The sequence below is a fragment of the Notolepis coatsorum genome (genome assembly GCF_963971535.1).
Source record: "Notolepis coatsorum genome assembly, chromosome: 6".
Lineage (NCBI taxonomy): Eukaryota > Metazoa > Chordata > Actinopteri > Aulopiformes > Paralepididae > Notolepis > Notolepis coatsorum.
This window is the reverse complement of record NC_140170.1, coordinates 71,418,616-71,435,819: the sequence shown is the minus strand read 5'-3', so window position 1 is coordinate 71,435,819 and position 17,204 is coordinate 71,418,616. Positions and strand designations below refer to the sequence as shown.

The 17,204-nt window shown below is 43.1% G+C and overlaps 1 protein-coding gene across 1 annotated transcript in view; it reads right to left on the bottom strand.

Annotated features, from left to right (window-relative positions):
• Window positions 1-17,204, bottom strand: part of rhobtb3 (Rho related BTB domain containing 3) — a gene marked incomplete at its 5' end in the record, with an annotated part of 189,879 nt that overhangs the window by 94,590 nt on the left and 78,085 nt on the right. The window contains 3 exons of the mRNA XM_084315621.1: window positions 11,327-11,526; window positions 12,000-12,198; window positions 15,421-15,529. Coding sequence (XP_084171747.1) covers window positions 11,327-11,526; window positions 12,000-12,198; window positions 15,421-15,529 — 508 coding nt within the window. The remainder of the gene's footprint in view (window positions 1-11,326; window positions 11,527-11,999; window positions 12,199-15,420; window positions 15,530-17,204) is intronic.

Genomic DNA, 17,204 nt, shown 5'->3' with positions numbered 1-17,204 from the left:
TCACGGAGATTGAGGGAGTACTTAACTCGAAGCCCCTCGGATATGTCTCCAGTGATGTGGCGGATATCGACCCAGTTACCCCCAACACACTCCTGATGGGGCGGCTAGATCCTGCATTACCCCAGACAATGTACCGGCCTGAAGAAGCGAACGGCCGACGAATGTGGAGGTACAGCCAAGTATTAGCCGACAAGTTTTGGAACAGTTTCCTACTGCACTACCTACCGTCTCTACAGACCCGCCAGAAGTGGGTAAAGGAGAGAGACAATTTGACAGAAGGAACAGTCGTCATGATTATTGATCAATCACTGCCCAGAGCTATGTGGCCGGCCGGCCGCGTAAGCAAAGTGATCACCGGTGCCGACGGCAAGGTCCGAGCAGCCGAAGTGCTCGTCCAGGGTCGCACTTACACCCGTCCCGTGGCGAGGCTCATAGAACTGCCTCGACTCCCAGACACAATCGATGATGACCATGACCCTACAACCCTATGACTTTGTGAAGTTGACTGACCCCTACAGCAAACCCTTATGTGTAAATAGACAACGCGATTAATCTGTCTCTGTTTAACTGATTAGGTCTGGGACCTATTCAGGGGGTGGCTGTTGTGAAGGGCCAGATTAAACCGAATATATATATTTATTTATATATATATATTTAATTGTATTTGTATATTCTCTAATATTCCCTGATATCCCTTGTATATTCCTTGTACAATATGCATTGAATATCCATTCTAGCCTACTGAACATCCCATAATAGTCTCCATTCTACTATTGGTCGAGACCTTGGTGCCAGGCTGCCATACCCCTCAGACCCAGTTCAAACGTACCGCTCCACATGTACGAACAAGTCCTAGTTCCGCGTAGGAATCTGGCTACCGCACCACTAATGGGACTATTTGTTCATAGTGCGTATATATACTGCGCTACTAAAGTAGGACTTTCTTTTCAGTCCAGTTTCTTACCCTCCAATAGAGTCACAGACGTAAAGCCTCCCCGCGACGCCACGTGTGGGAGTAAGGCCAAGTTCGCCTACCATCGGTATTGAGACATCGTGTATATTAATATTTGAATAGTCATATTTGGCACTATATCGTCGAGTTGGACGTAGTCTATTAAGCTAATAATAGTCTGTTAATATATAGTGCTTCGTGCGGTGAGAATACTACCGTAGTCAGTACCCCATCGTTTCGGGCAGAGAACTGGCTGCTTACCCAGGGTGGTTGACCCCATGTGAAGCTGCACCCGAGGAGCCCCAGAGCCGACGAGCGAGTGGACCTGTATACCGGATTATTCTACCGACGACAGCCCGCCTTCCCAGGCACGGATTATGCTTTGTATACTTTGATTATTCCATGGATAAAGACCCCCGACACTGCCGTGTGTTGGAACCCCCCCCCCTGGAGAGGACGCAAGGTGAGGAGACGCTCTGCAAGACGAGGTCGCTTCACGTCTCTCCCCCGTGGACCGGAGAGAGCCGGCCCACAAAGAGTCCACCTGCTTTCATCTGTGGTCCAAGGATCGCCGGCGCATTGAACGGCACTACAGTGGGTTCACCTGGGATACCCTTGGCCGGACGAGGCAGCCGGATTCTACCCCCCCCCCCCCCTCCTACTCCTGTCGGCTTACAAGCGACCGGATTAACCCCCCCTTAGTGTATCCAGTATATAATCATTAAAGTATCATTGCTGTTATTCCTTAACTATTCCAGGTCGTATATTTACCACCTGCGCCATCAGAGATTGGACATTCTCTATTGATATACCGACGAATACTCTTTGCCATAAAAGTGCATACTATTTCAATTCATAAATGTAATTAAGTGATTACGTGCTTGCTCTACACACCATTGCTGTGTAGTAATAAACGCATACTTCGACTTCGTACATTTGTGTTGGATCCGTTTCATCTACGTGAGAGTGTTTATGATAATATATTTATGCCGTGTACTGGGTGGCCGAATATTAAGTACAAAGGTAGTGGTAGTAAGTATCATATCTAGTAATACAGTCAGGGAATTGTACCCCTCAGTTACAGCAGTCATACAACATACAACACACTGCAGTCATACAACATACTGCAGTCATACAACATACTGCAGTCATACAACATACTGCAGTCATACAACATACAACACACTGCAGTCATACAACATACAACATACTGCAGTCATACAACATACTGCAGTCATACAACATACTGCAGTCATACAACATACTGCAGTCATACAACATATAACATACTGCAGTCATACAACATACTGCAGTCCTACAACATACAACATACTGCAGTCATACAACATACTGCAGTCATACAACATACTGCAGTCCTACAACATACTGCAGTCATACAACATACTGCAGTCCTACAACATACTGCAGTCATACAACATACTGCAGTCATACAACATACTGCAGTCATACAACATACTGCAGTCATACAACATACTGCAGTCCTACAACATACTGCAGTCATACAACATACTGCAGTCATACAACATACTGCAGTCATACAACATACTGCAGTCATACAACATACTGCAGTCATACAACATACTGCAGTCATACAACATACTGCAGTCATACAACATACAACATACTGCAGTCATACAACATACTGCAGTCATACAACATACTGCAGTCCTACAACATACTGCAGTCATACAACATACAACATACTGCAGTCCTACAACATACTGCAGTCATACAACATACTGCAGTCCTACAACATACTGCAGTCATACAACATACTGCAGTCCTACAACACACTGCAGTCCTACAACATACTGCAGTCATACAACACACTGCAGTCCTACAACATACTGCAGTCATACAACATACTGCAGTCATACAACATACTGCAGTCATACAACATACTGCAGTCATACAACATACTGCAGTCCTACAACACACTGCAGTCATGCAACATACTGCAGTCCTACAACATACTGCAGTCATACAACATACTGCAGTCCTACAACATACTGCAGTCATACAACATACAACATACTGCAGTCATACAACATACTGCAGTCATACAACATACTGCAGTCCTACAACATACTGCAGTCCTACAACACACTGCAGTCATACAACACACTGCAGTCCTACAACATACTGCAGTCCTACAACATACTGCAGTCATACAACATACTGCAGTCATACAACATACTGCAGTCATACAACATACTGCAGTCCTACAACATACTGCAGTCATGCAACATACTGCAGTCATACAACATACTGCAGTCATACAACACACTGCAGTCCTACAACATACTGCAGTCCTACAACACACTGCAGTCCTACAACACACTGCAGTCATACAACATACTGCAGTCATGTTGTAGGACTGCAGTATGTTGTATGACTGCAGTATGTTGTAGGACTGCAGTATGTTGTATGACTGCAGTATGTTGTATGACTGCAGTATGTTGTATGACTGCAGTATGTTGTTGGACTTCCTGACGGGCAGACCCCAGGTGGTGAGAGCAGGCAACTGCACCTCCTCATCCATCACCCTCAACATAGGGGCCCCCCAGGGCTGTGTTCTGAGTCCCCTCCTCTACTCCCTGTACACACACGACTGTGTGGCTCAGCGGAGTAGCAACACAATCATCAAATTTGCTGACGACACAGTGGTGGTGGGCCTGATCTCTGCAAACGACGAGAGGGCCTACCTGGATGAGGTCAAGGTCCTGGCGGGATGGTGCCAGGAAAACAGCCTCTCCCTGAACGTCAGCAAAACAAAGGAGATGATTGTGGACTTCAGAAGGTCGGGGGTCAAGGACTACAGCCCCCTCAGCATCGACGGGGCACCGGTTGAGAGAGTGAACAGCTTTAAGTACCTCGGAGCCTACATATCCGAGGACTTGACATGGACCACACACATTGACAGTGTTGTGAAGAAGGCACGACAACGCCTCTACTTCCTCAGGCGCCTAAGGAAGTTCCAAGTCAGTCAGAAGATCCTTAAGAACTTCTACTCATGTACAATAGAGAGCATCCTGACTGGCAACATCACCTCCTGGTTTGGGAATAGCACTGCACAAGACCGAAGCAGACTACAAAGAGTGACGCGTTCAGCCGAACGCACAATTGGAGGGGGGCTCCCCACCCTCCAGAACATTTACAACAAGCGGTGCAGGGGCAAGGCTAAGAGAATCATTAAGGACTCCAGTCACCCGAACAACTGCCTCTTTGAACTGCTGCGGTCAGGCAAGCGATACCGGAGTCTCAAGGCGAGCACAGAAAGACTCAGAAGAAGCTTCTATCCCCAGGCCATCAGGCTGCTCAACGAACAATGAACACTACACAACAACCATCAAACGCACATAGCACACACATCCACACGCACACACTCACTTTAAACAAACACACTGTAGCACCCACTCCCCACACTTTATAGCACACACTCACTTTAAACAAACACACTGTAGCACCCACTCCCCACACTTTATTTATTATTTATTGATAAAGGATTGCACTACAACTTGTACACCTTACTGTAAATTGTACCTAAATTGTACCTCATCCCATTTCTGCTTTGCACTATATAGTATTGTATATTAGTACACTGCATAGTATTGTATATTATATGGTAACTCAGTTACGTCTATTCTGCATCGAACATTGTACATATGTCTATACTGAACACTGTGACCTCATTTTCTACTTCTAATTTACATGCTATACTATGTTATTGATACTTATCTTGTCTAGCACAGTCTCTGGAGCGTAACAGTAAGAAGCATTTTGTATAAAAGTATTCTGTACTTCTGTATGACAACTATTAAAGAAACTTGAACTTGAGTCATACAACATACTGCAGTCCTACAACACACTGCAGTCCTACAACATCTAATTTAATTTCATCATAAATTATCAACATATTAAGTTACTCCTGTGCTGTGTTAATCAGTGTTACATATATGGCTGCTTATTTTGTTATTGTTATTCTCCTCTCCTTTGCCTTCTTGTACATTTTCAAAAATAAAATAATAAATGTTCTTGTTATTGGCTCTTGTTGCTGTGTTTTGAACATGACATCTATCCGTGTCTATCTTCCATTTTTTTGCTATAGTGTTTGCCTTATATCTCTGATCTTGTTTTGAGTTTATTTTCTAGACCATGTTGACATGTATTTCGTTCATATATTATTATGGACATTGATGGGATGGGAGTGGAACTTTGTACAAGCCCTTTGGGCTTCGTTCCCTCCTAGCACCATATAAAATGTGCTAAATAAGGGTTATAATTAATGGATGTCTGTATAAAAGGCTGAACTGTGAAATAGTGACACTATGATACTATTCATTCTACATGACGGCTTTATAGCTAAGGTCAACATGCAATGATTAATAAATGAGACCATCTGCACTCAAACACGACAGGATCATCAGCATACGCCGTCAATGACAATGAATAACCCAGGAGAACCTGAAGTTATTACACATGCCTCAGTGTGGAACCCAGGAGAACCTGAAGTTATTACACATGCCTCAGTGTGGAACCCAGGAGAACCTGAAGTTATTACACATGCCTCAGTGTGGAACCCAGGAGAACCTGAAGTTATTACACATGCCTCAGTGTGAAACCCAGGAGAACCTGAAGTTATTACACATGCCTCAGTGTGGAACCCAGGAGAACCTGAAGTTATTACACATGCCTCAGTGTGGAACCCAGGAGAACCTGAAGTTATTACACATGCCTCAGTGTGGAACCCAGGAGAACCTGAAGTTATTACACATGCCTCAGTGTGAAACCCAGGAGAACCTGAAGTTATTACACATGCCTCAGTGTAGAACCCAGGAGAACCTGAAGTTATTACACATGCCTCAGTGTGGAACCCAGGAGAACCTGAAGTTATTACACATGCCTCAGTGTGGAACCCAGGAGAACCTGAAGTTATTACACATGCCTCAGTGTGGAACCCAGGAGAACCTGAAGTTATTACACATGCCTCAGTGTGGAACCCAGGAGAACCTGAAGTTATTACACATGCCTCAGTGTGGAGCCCATCCAAACCAAACCCACGTCCATAATATTCAGTGTGATAACGTTGCGTGGAACGGAGTGAATAGTGTTTCATGTAATGTCTGTTGTGGGCAGTAGAGAGGCGGTCAATGAACGGGAAGGTCACAGGTTTGATCCCTACACAGTAAATTTTGCAGAGTAAATTTCTATTTTTTCGCAGAGTACATTTTTTACTTAATTTGAGTAAAATTTACTCTGCAAAATGTACTGTGTACCAGAGCCAGTATCCGCTCCTGGTGTGAACCTCTCTGGTGAAGCTCTCTGGCTATGGCCGGCCAGTAACCGAAAGGTCGCTGGTTCAAACCCCGCCACTGACAGGAGGGTGTCATGTTGTCATGTTGTAATGAGTCAAGGATATCCAACTTGGTTAGTCTAGCGTTGATTGATTCCAACAGTGCTGCATCCACCTCCACGACACCACCCGACTCACCCACACTCTCCGACCAAGGTTGATTAGATCGTAGTAGTTTCTTGGGCAGTGGTTTATCAGCAGCCTTTTCAGGTACCACCTTGTCACCGGTTTTGGGAGGCATCCCAGCAGGTTAGAGGGCTTGAGCAGTACAGACCTCAGGTAGGCCCAAGGCTTGAGCAGTACAGACCACAGGTAGGCCCAAAACTGAATCCTCCAGGTATCTTCTCTTTTAACCATCAATCCACAACGACCCTTCACTTAAAATCACTTTACTACTACAAACAGTAGAATAAAGCTTATATTGACGTAAAATCTTTAAAAACTGAGAAAATATCATAAAAAAACGACAACAGCAGCAGAAGAGCAATCTCCAGGTGCAGCAAACAGGAAACAGGAAACAGGAAGCTATATATGGTGTATTCCAGCTGTGAGCTGGTGACAGAAGGGTGGCTGGTATTACATCTACGGTGCCCACCATCCAAGGCACTGAACCCCCAAAAAACTGCTCCAGGTGTGCTGTACTGCAGGCGACCCTGCTCTCTGACCTCTCTGATGGAATACATGTGTGGAGGACTGTGTGCATGTGTAACCAGGAGGGATATACAAAAAGACTAATTTAAATTGCCTTGTGTACATTGACAATAAAGTAATCTTCTTTGAAATACATGCATGCATTCAGAACCACATGTCTGGGATCAAATACAAATAAATATCAGGTGATTGTTTAAAGGGGGGAGGGGGCGCTGGCTCACTGCCATGGGGATCCTTAAAGAAAACAACACAAGTACAGGTGCAGTAAAGGTTGTCCCATATGGTATTACTCTGAAAAAACAATGAATCATGCACCCTCGGATTAAAATGCAGTCGTTTACTGTCAAGCGCTTTAGATTCCATTGATTTACATCCTGCAGCTTAATGGAAGTTTGGACGGGTCCCAAAAACGGGTCAACTCTCTTCCAGGGCATGCCAGTTAAGATTAACCAAACACACAACAAATCCTTCTGGGGAACAGAATTCCCCTTCTATAAATATCCGCTCACCTCCCCTGGACATCGTAGTCCAACCACAGCTGCAGAGAGCAGAATGCAGCAAGGACAATGGAAACATTCAGGGTTAGGGTTAGGGAAATATGGAAACGTTCAAGACAATGGAAACGTTCAAGGCAGTGGAAACATTCAAGGCAGTGGAAACATTCAAGGCAATGGAAACGTTCAAGTCAGTGGAAACATTCAAGGCAGTGGAAACATTCAAGGCAGTGGAAACATTCAAGGCAATGGAAACATTCAAGGCAATGGAAACATTCAAGGCAATGGAAAAATTCAAGGCAGTGGAAACATTCAAAGCTAAACAATTTTGTTTCCGGTCTAAAAATAATAACAAAGTCTTAACACGACGTATGACGGACTATGACATCTAAACTAAATTCAACCCCAGAGGCATGTGTTTGTTTTTGTTAGAAATGGATGTTCTCCAGGACTTCTATTTAGAACATTTCACCCAATCAACTGACATCCTGTCCAGCCTCCATGAAACAGATGCCCCAGGGCCCAGCTACATGAATCTGTCGCTGAACGGACAGACGTTTGACAGGAGGTATTACTGTCTGTTGGTTTCAATTTCAAATCGCCCTGCTGCAGAAACAACAGCTTTGTTAATGGAACTTTTTGTGAGGTACAGGCAGGAAAAAAAGATAATAATAGAAATAGAAATATAATAATAATATTAATAATAATATATATTTTTTTAAAGATTAAATTACATAACCCTCTAAAGCCGAGCTAGACATGTTTTGCAAAACAATAAATATATTTGGAACCATTTGGAAGTTAGGCATAGAATCTTGAAATATCCAAATAACTGAATGCAGACTGCATCAGCATGTGTCTATCTATCTATTTTATATATCTATTTCTATATCTATATCTATTTCTATATCTGTCACTGAGATTTAAGCCTATAGCCAATGGAAATGCTAGAAATGGTCATGTGAGGCGGGAGAACCAATGGAAAATGTGTGAAGATTCGTGAAAATTTATGAAAAATCGTTTCTCTATACTCCAGTGCACTCCATAGACCGGGCTGTCAGACAGACACGCGCTGCTTGTGCATAACAAAGGATAGAGAGAGCAGCTTATCTCTGGTTTTATAATAAAATGGCAAAAAGACAAAGAGGTATAATGTTCAACAAACACTGGAACTGGATGTTGAGGACAATCAGATCAGATAATATAAATGAAAAGGACTCTGAGCCAGAATGCTGCGACTGTGATGATGACAATCATAGTGAAGGATTTGATGTGTTCGGCGCTGTGGTTCCGAGAAGTGATTTGACTTCAAATATATTGTGCAGCTTGAATGAAAATCACCCGTCGATGATTCATGTGTGTAACAGAGGAGGAGGAGAGCTGTATGATGGAGGGGCCTTTTGTGTGTGGGTGTATGTGTGTGTGTGTGTGTGTGTGTGTGTGTGTGTGTGTGTGTGTGTGTGTGTGTGTGTGTGTGTGTGTGTGTGTGTGTGTGTGCGCGTGCGTGCGTGCGTTTGTGTGTGTGTGTGTGTGTGTGTGTGTGTGTGTGTGTGTGTGTTTTCATGTCAAATATTGTATGCTCACACAAGAGTAATAAATTATGGTGACTTTACACTGCACCAGAAATAAAGGCTAGGTTCCCCTGAATCATAAAAGGTACAACACTTGATACTGAATCAAACAATAAGCATAGAATTGGCAAGAATATAACACTACATGTATGTCCAGGCGAACCTCTATGTAGGCTTTAGAGACCTTAGATCCTATTTGCGGTCCGTCTACCATGTACCTGACACATAGAGAACATCATTTCACTGATTGGTTCAGTATTGAGTTAGCTATAATTTCCCTGAAGACTCTCACTCGGCTACAATAGCAGACAATGGGCAATTGTAAATCCGTTGCTAAAGCAACGATAAATGTGCTTTTCTGAGACGGGAAGCTCAGGGTGTATTCTTACCGGTCTCAGTATGCTCTCTCGCAGTATCGCAATCCGAACATTAAAACAACAGTTCCATTTGAAACAGAACTATCTTGCCGACCGCACTACACACTGTAAACTTCTGCACTCTAGCTAGTTGTAGAGAGGGGGCTGTAAAGCACTTAAAAATGTTGAGATTGCAATACATTTCACAGGAGAGCATACTGCGACCGGTAAGAATATAACCTGATCGAGTTTCCCGTCTCGGAAAGGTATCATTAAGGTAGACCAGGGGTCGGCAACCTGCGGCCTAAAGGCCGCATGCGGCTCTTTAGCCAATCAGCTGCGGCTCCCTGGCCCAAAAAATTCAATAAATTTTTTTTTTTTTAATTTGTATTTTTTCTCTTATTTTGGAGATCGATGTCATACTGTGACACTGAAATGAAAAAATATTTCATCAACTAAGATATTTAGTCAACAAAAGGCTTACCTTAGTGATATGTGGTGCGAAATTTGCGAACAACGAAATATTTTTATTTTTATTTTATAGATTTTCCACAAATAAGGGAAGGACTCCAATAGAGCTGCATAGTTCAGGGTTTTATTTCAAAGTAGGTCTACAGATGCCAGTGTTTTTTCTCCTTGTCTGTGTTTTATTTCAAAGTAGGTCTACACATGGTAGTCTTTTTTCAAAGTGGACTACTTTTTATTTTATAAATGTTCAACAAATAAGGGAAGGACTCAAATATACCTGAATAGTTCAGGGTTTTATTTCAAAGTCGGTCTACAGACACCAGTGTTTTGTCTCCTCTTCATAAGAGTTTGAGGTTTTCCTTTGTTATAACAGGTAAAAACAGCAATTAAAAAGTAAAAAAAAATATTTTTGTTTGCTTTATAATCCCATTAATGCAACAAACTGTGTGGTATAAGTATAAAGTATAATAAATCGCAAATTACTTTGGGTATGCAATTGTCAGGCGTTTTATGCTAAATGTGGGGTATGCTTGGGGATATATAAAACGTTATACACTGTGTTATCTTCATTTTAAGGGTAAATAGGTTGTGCGGCTCCCTGAGCATTTTATTTTGTGGGACGGGGGAAAAGTGGCTCTTTTGATAGTAAAGGTTGCTGACCGCGAATAGGTCCAAAATAGCAAAGTTATCCTTTAAAGCTAAGTAATCCTGTGACCTAGTACCACATGCGCTGCATTTAAGAGCAATCAAAGAGCAGAGACAATAGGGAAGTTTCATAAGCAGAGCCTTATAGATAAATAAAATACAATGCAAGTCCCTTCTCTTAGTTAAACAAGGCCCCATCCCACCCTTTCATATGAAACACAACGGTGAGTGAGAAATGTATCTCCAGTGATAAAACGCAGTGTGCTGTGACAGCAGTGTGCTGCGATGAGTCACTTGTCTGCTGCAACCTATGCACCTGTGTTGGAATAAACAAGTAAAGTGAGAACTAGCAACCTGCCTCAAGAGTCGTCAATAACGTTGAAACGTTTGAAACGTTACAGTATTATAGTCTGTATTCTTTCTCTTTTTCTTTTGTTTGATATTTGGGTTTTGATTTTAAGTTGTTATTCTCTTCTGGTTTCAAGGTTTCAGCAACAGCTCAACTCTGTATAGTAACATCATCCAGCCGCAACTCAACTCTGTACAGTAACATCTAGGATGGCTTAGAGTAGACGACAGAGTACAGCAACTTGCAATGGGCCTGGTCTACAAGATACACTACACCACTAAGATACCCATGTACCTGTTGAAATACTTCCCAAAGGTCAGTCAAGTCCACGACCACAACACCAGAGGGAGTTCCACAAATCATGTGCAACCCAGATTCGGCTCAAACAAGGGACTAAACACGTTTCGCAATTATGCCACAATGAATACTCAGTAACATCAGTGGTATTCATCCAGCAGCAGCTCACCTCTGTACAGGAACATGAGGGTTTCCCACAAGCACAGACACAGGAGAGGGTCCTTCACCACCAGGCGAGAGAGGCGTCCGGCCAGGTGCCCGTCCGGCCGTGGCATGTCGTCAATAACACTCCCATCCCAGGTGGAGAGCAGCGAGTGGGGCGGGCCTGCGTCCCGCTCTCGACAGACACACCGCGACTGGGGGCGTTCCCTGTCCGGCCAGAGGTCAAATTCAGAGGTCAAATTCATGTTATGACACATTTCAAGTGCTGGCTACAGTCTCAGAAAAGGAGGTGTAACTGTTTAACAATGGTGAGACAAATTGTGTGTTAAAGTCTGAGATGGTGAGACAGCTTGTGTGTTAACGTCTGACATAGTGAGTTGGTTTTTCTGTGCATTTGGGGGAATTTTTCTACAATGTGGCCCCTTTTAACTGTGGGGTCCCTCAAGGCTCCATTTTGGGGTATTTTGTTATTTTCTTTATATATGCTGCCCCTGCATTCTATTCTACAACATTTCTTTTCACTGTTTTTCTGATGATGTCCAAATTTACCTTCCTTTGTTGCCTTAGTGACATACATTTGGATGGACCTAAATGTCCTCAATGTAAATGACAATAAGACAGATGTCATTGTGTTTGGACATCCAAGCACACACACAGCAGCTCCTCCTGCCTTCCCCTACCTGGTCTTGCTGGGCCCCAGCAGCAGCTGCCTGAAGTAGGGACTAACAGCACACAGCAGGGCCGCGTGCGCCCAGCCCAACTCCTTGCCGGAGTCCCCAGCGTAGAACGCCACATCGGCGAACTGCACGCCGCGCTCCAGCAGCCACTGCAGGTCCTGCGAGAAGCTGGACTCCTCCACGCGGATGGGCGGGAGACGGGCTGCAAGGGAGGGAGGGATGGATGGAGGTAGAGAACAGGGAGAGGGAGGGAGGAGAAGGAGGTGAGGGGATGTGTGTGGGGATTGATTAGTGTCTCCCGAATACATACCTGGAAAGATACAAATCTAATCTTTAAATAATCTTTAAAAGGTCTAAGAGTTACTTTCAAGTTTCAACACACTATTTAGAATGAGGGTTTTATGGCACTCAATTGCAATATTACCCAGTGTAATAACTAACAAATGTGATGTGTTCATACAGTATCAAGGCGAGACGTGTGCTGTGACCACGATGACACACACAGATGCATCCTATTCAAGATTCAACAAGAGACAAAAACAAAGAGTGTACACTGAAGAGAGAAGAGACAAAAGAGTGTACACTGGAAAGAGGACATACAAAAGAGTGTACACTGAAAAGAGAACAGAGAAAATAGTGTATAGTAGAAAGAGAACAGACAAAATAGCGTACACTGAAAAGAGAACAGACAAAAGAGTGTACACTGAAAAGAGAACAGACAAAAGAATGTACACTGAAAAGAGAACAGACAAAAGAGTGTACACTGAAAAGAGAACAGACAAAAGAATGTACACTGAAAAGAGGACAGACAAAAGAGTGTACACTGAAAAGAGGACATACAAAAGAGTGTACACTGAAAAGAGGACATACAAAATAGTGTACACTGAAAAGAGGACAGACAAAAGAGTGTACACTGAAAAGAGGACAGACAAAAGAGTGTACACTGAAAAGAGAACAGACAAAAGAGTGTACACTGAAAAGAGAACAGACAAAAGAGTGTACACTGAAAAGAGGACAGACAAAAGAGTGTACACTGAAAAGAGGACATACAAAAGAGTGTACACTGAAAAGAAAAGGGGACAGACAAAAGAGTGTACACTGAAAAGAGAACAGACAAAAGAGTGTACACTGGAAAGAGAACAGACAAAAGAGTGTACACTGAAAAGAGAACAGACAAAAGAATGTACACTGAAAAGAGGACAGACAAAAGAGTGTACACTGAAAAGAGGACAGACAAAAGAGTGTACACTGAAAAGAGGACAGACAAAAGAGTGTACACTGAAAAGAGGACAGACAAAAGAGTGTACACTGAAAAGAGGACAGACAAAAGAGTGTACACTGAAAAGAGAACAGACAAAAGAGTGTACACTGAAAAGAGAACAGACAAAAGAGTGTACACTGAAAAGAGGACAGACAAAATAATGTACACTGAAAAGAGGACAGACAAAAGAGTGTACACTGAAAAGAGGACAGACAAAAGAGTGTACACTGAAAAGAGGACAGACAAAATAGTGTACACTGAAAAGAGGACAGACAAAAGAGTGTACACTGAAAAGAGAACAGACAAAAGAGTGTACACTGAAAAGAGAACAGACAAAAGAGTGTACGCTGAAAAGAGGACAGACAAAATAATGTATAGTAGAAAGAGAACAGACAAAAGAGTCCACACTGGAAATAGAACAGACAAAAGGCACAGAAAGTACATTTACAGGGGAAGTCTGCTTAAATTGCTTCAGCATGGGCCCCGGTGGGAATTGAACCCCTTAACCCTGGCAGTGTTTGTGCCTTGCGCCGAGCGCCAAGTACTCATTAAGCTACAGTACAAAGACAGCGACCAGACAGGTGAGTCATCAGATTGTGGTACCAAGCCGAGCCTTAAAGAGAGGAGAGGGCAAGGCAGGAAGTCGGCCAGGAATGGAACCGTGGCAACGGGAGCCAAGGGACGAGGAGGAGGAAGCGGACGGAATCGCGGCATAAGGTAAACAGAGTGGGTCCAAAGTAAATCATTATCTCATTATAATCCTATCCATGCTTAATGCACCTCTGTAGACCTCATCTCTTGTTTATGGCCTTGCTGGTGTGAGCCCCCGTCCCTGAGCCGTTCATGTTTAATGCAGGCGACAGCGCGGACAGCGTTAAGTAGACTCAGGTCTGCGGGATCCCTGCGACTCCTCAGGCAGCGCTTTAAAGGACCTCAATCATGGTTTCAAAATTCAGCGGACGGAGCAGCTAAGCGGTCAGATCAATATTTAACACGTTCTTCACTGCTTAACGACTTCACTTCCTGATGCCTGTAGAAATGCGGAAATCAGACCGGGAACGAGTCCAGCGCCGTTGATGTTCTCTGTTTCCGACGTACGTCTGATTCGAACGCAATGAATCCAAGCGACCCCTCTATCTTGCTGGATATCGTGTATCTTTTTTCTTCACCCAGTTCCTTCTCAATTACCAAGCCGTGAGAACGGATATAAAACAAAGACCTATTTTTTTTGCAACAGGAACAAGTGATCAGGCCTAAAACCTTTGTTCAGTTCTTTTCGTGGCTCAGCAAACACAAGACGCAATAATCCCCTTGATCCAATTGTTCAATATTCATTCCTCCCAGATTCCTCCATTATTTATTTTACTATGTACCACTGCTGCTAAAAGATTTGCAAGTTCTCTTTTACCTCTATATTTATTTCACTCATTCACTGTTTATATTGTATATAGTCCTGTATATTGTGTGTGTATATTGTGTCCTATATGTTACTCTATGTTTATAGTGTCCTATATGTTACTTTATGTTTATATTGTCGATCTTTTTATATACACTGTGGGAAGGGGGGAACATAATTTTATTTTTCTGTATGTCTTGCACATTATGGGAAATGACAATAAAGTTGACTTTGACTTTGAATTGTCTGAGTCAAGCTGACTGAGGCTCACTGAAATCTACTTTGCCTGCAGTAGGTTCAGTCTGCCTCGGTACAGACCGAATGCAAAGGAGCTCGAACCCATTGACCCCTGTTGCATTTGTTTGTGGCTAGTAGCTGGAGCTATAATGAGGAACAGCATGGATTGTGCTGAGAAAGAACTCTACCAATCAACATCATTCGTAAGCAGGAAATAGGGCTTCAAAAGTCTGAACTCCTGACAGTGGCTCAGGAGGTAGAGCAGTCGTCTGGTAGTCGGAAGGTTCCTGGTTCGATTCCCGCTCCTCCCGGGCAGCGTGTCGCTTTGTCCTTGAGCAAGACACTTAACCCCTAATCGCTCGCGATGAGCAGGTTGGCACCTTGCATGGTCACCTCCGCCATCGGTGTGTGAGTGAATGTGTGAATGTAAGGAACAAAATTGTAAAGCGCTTTGGATAAAAGCTGTTATATAAAATGAATCATATATTTAAAAGGCACCATATAAGGTGCTAATTGAGTATTTCTCTGACCTGGCTGTTCCAGGTGAGGTGGGTGTGGTTCATTCAGTTTATTGCCCCGCTTCTTATCCGGCCTCTCTTTGGCTTTCTGCTTCAAACACTGAATCATGAAGTACTCCAGCTGAAGGAAACACAAAACAAGTCAGTTTCAAACACAGGCTACTAATATAGTTATTATTACTACTAACTCACTTAGGCAGCCAAAGGTGTAGTCATCTAAAATGGCCTCCAGTCCTTGTCTACTCAACTTGCTGCCGTTACAAAGAAAACTTGTAACTGGAAGTTGTTTTAACTTTTTTCCCATTCTTTTATTTACATTTTTTTAATTGTTTTAATTATAATATATATATATATAATATATAATCTCTATAATATAATATATATCTCTATAATATTATATATATATATATATATATATATATATATAATATTATAGAGATATATATTATATTATAGAGATTATAGAGATAATTATAGAAGTACATTACATGTAATCATATGTACTAAGTAGGTACATGCCATGTCCTTATAGCCCTTGAAATGCATTCAAAACACGTATATATATATATTTATTTATTTTTATAACAAAATCGGCGACGATCTTTTTGTGAGACTAAACTCCGCTCTTGGTGGTCAATTGTGTTGATGTTAGTTTTGTTTCATCAACAAATGAGAGGCAGAACACACAGTGAATGTATCCGTTTTGTTTATTGCACTTTTATTGCACTTTCTTTGCTGAAAAATAAATGCTACGTTGGCTAAATGGCTCACGCGAGGCATTTAAAGATGGTGGATTGTTGATTTTTAGCAGGAAGTGTATTGGCACATTCAACTTTTCTGATTGGTTGAAAATGCCCTTCATGTTTGAACTACATCGCCACCTACTGCCACCTACTGCTTTGGCATTGTACTACATGTATATACATCACTGTGCTCAGGAGGCAAAAACGATGTCTAACTTGCCTGCCATTACGTTGCGTTCTGAAAAGCGAAACTGACCCTGAAAACTAAACGAAAACTGGCCATAGTATAACCGCAGCCTCAGAGTCCCTCACGGTTTTCCAATCCCGCCTCAAGACCCACCCCTCCCCCGCTGCCTTTGCCTTCTCCCCCCCGCTGCCTTCTCCCCCCCCCCATCCATCCTCTGTTTGTGTTCCGCTTATCCGTTGTTCGTCTCGCTACCGCCGCCCTTTTTTTTTATCCACTTTTTCTCCCATTTACTATATTTTCTCCCATCCCAATTTCGTATCATCCAATTCAACCCTCCCCTGTCTCGAACGCTGTTTCTTGCCTCCCACAAGCCGGCTGCAATGTGGACTAAGTCATACAGTCCGGTACTTGAGGTAACAGCAGTCGCATCTTTTCACCTGCGCAGCTCGATCTCTCAGTGGCGAGGAGTAACGCGTGGGAGGCTCACGCTGCCCCCGACACTTCCTGATTCTACTGCGCAGGCGCACCAACCGACCTGTAGGAGTCGCTGTCCACAACGCCCGATCCCCACCCATCAGTTTCCCACCCCCTAATACGGCCAATGTGTATTAGTATGAACGACCAGCTAAACTGAAAGCAATGTGGAGCGCTGGGCTCGAACAGGCAAGCCCAGCGTCTCCGTCATTCGTGGCGAGCGCCTTGCCCACTACGCCACGTAGCCGCCCTCGCTACCGCCGCCCTTCAGCCTAAAGTGACTTTGAGTTCTAGAAAGCCGTTATATATAAATCACATTTATTATTATTATTATTATTATTGGAACAAACTCCATTTACTCCGACGCAACACCCCCCAAGTTAAATATTAAT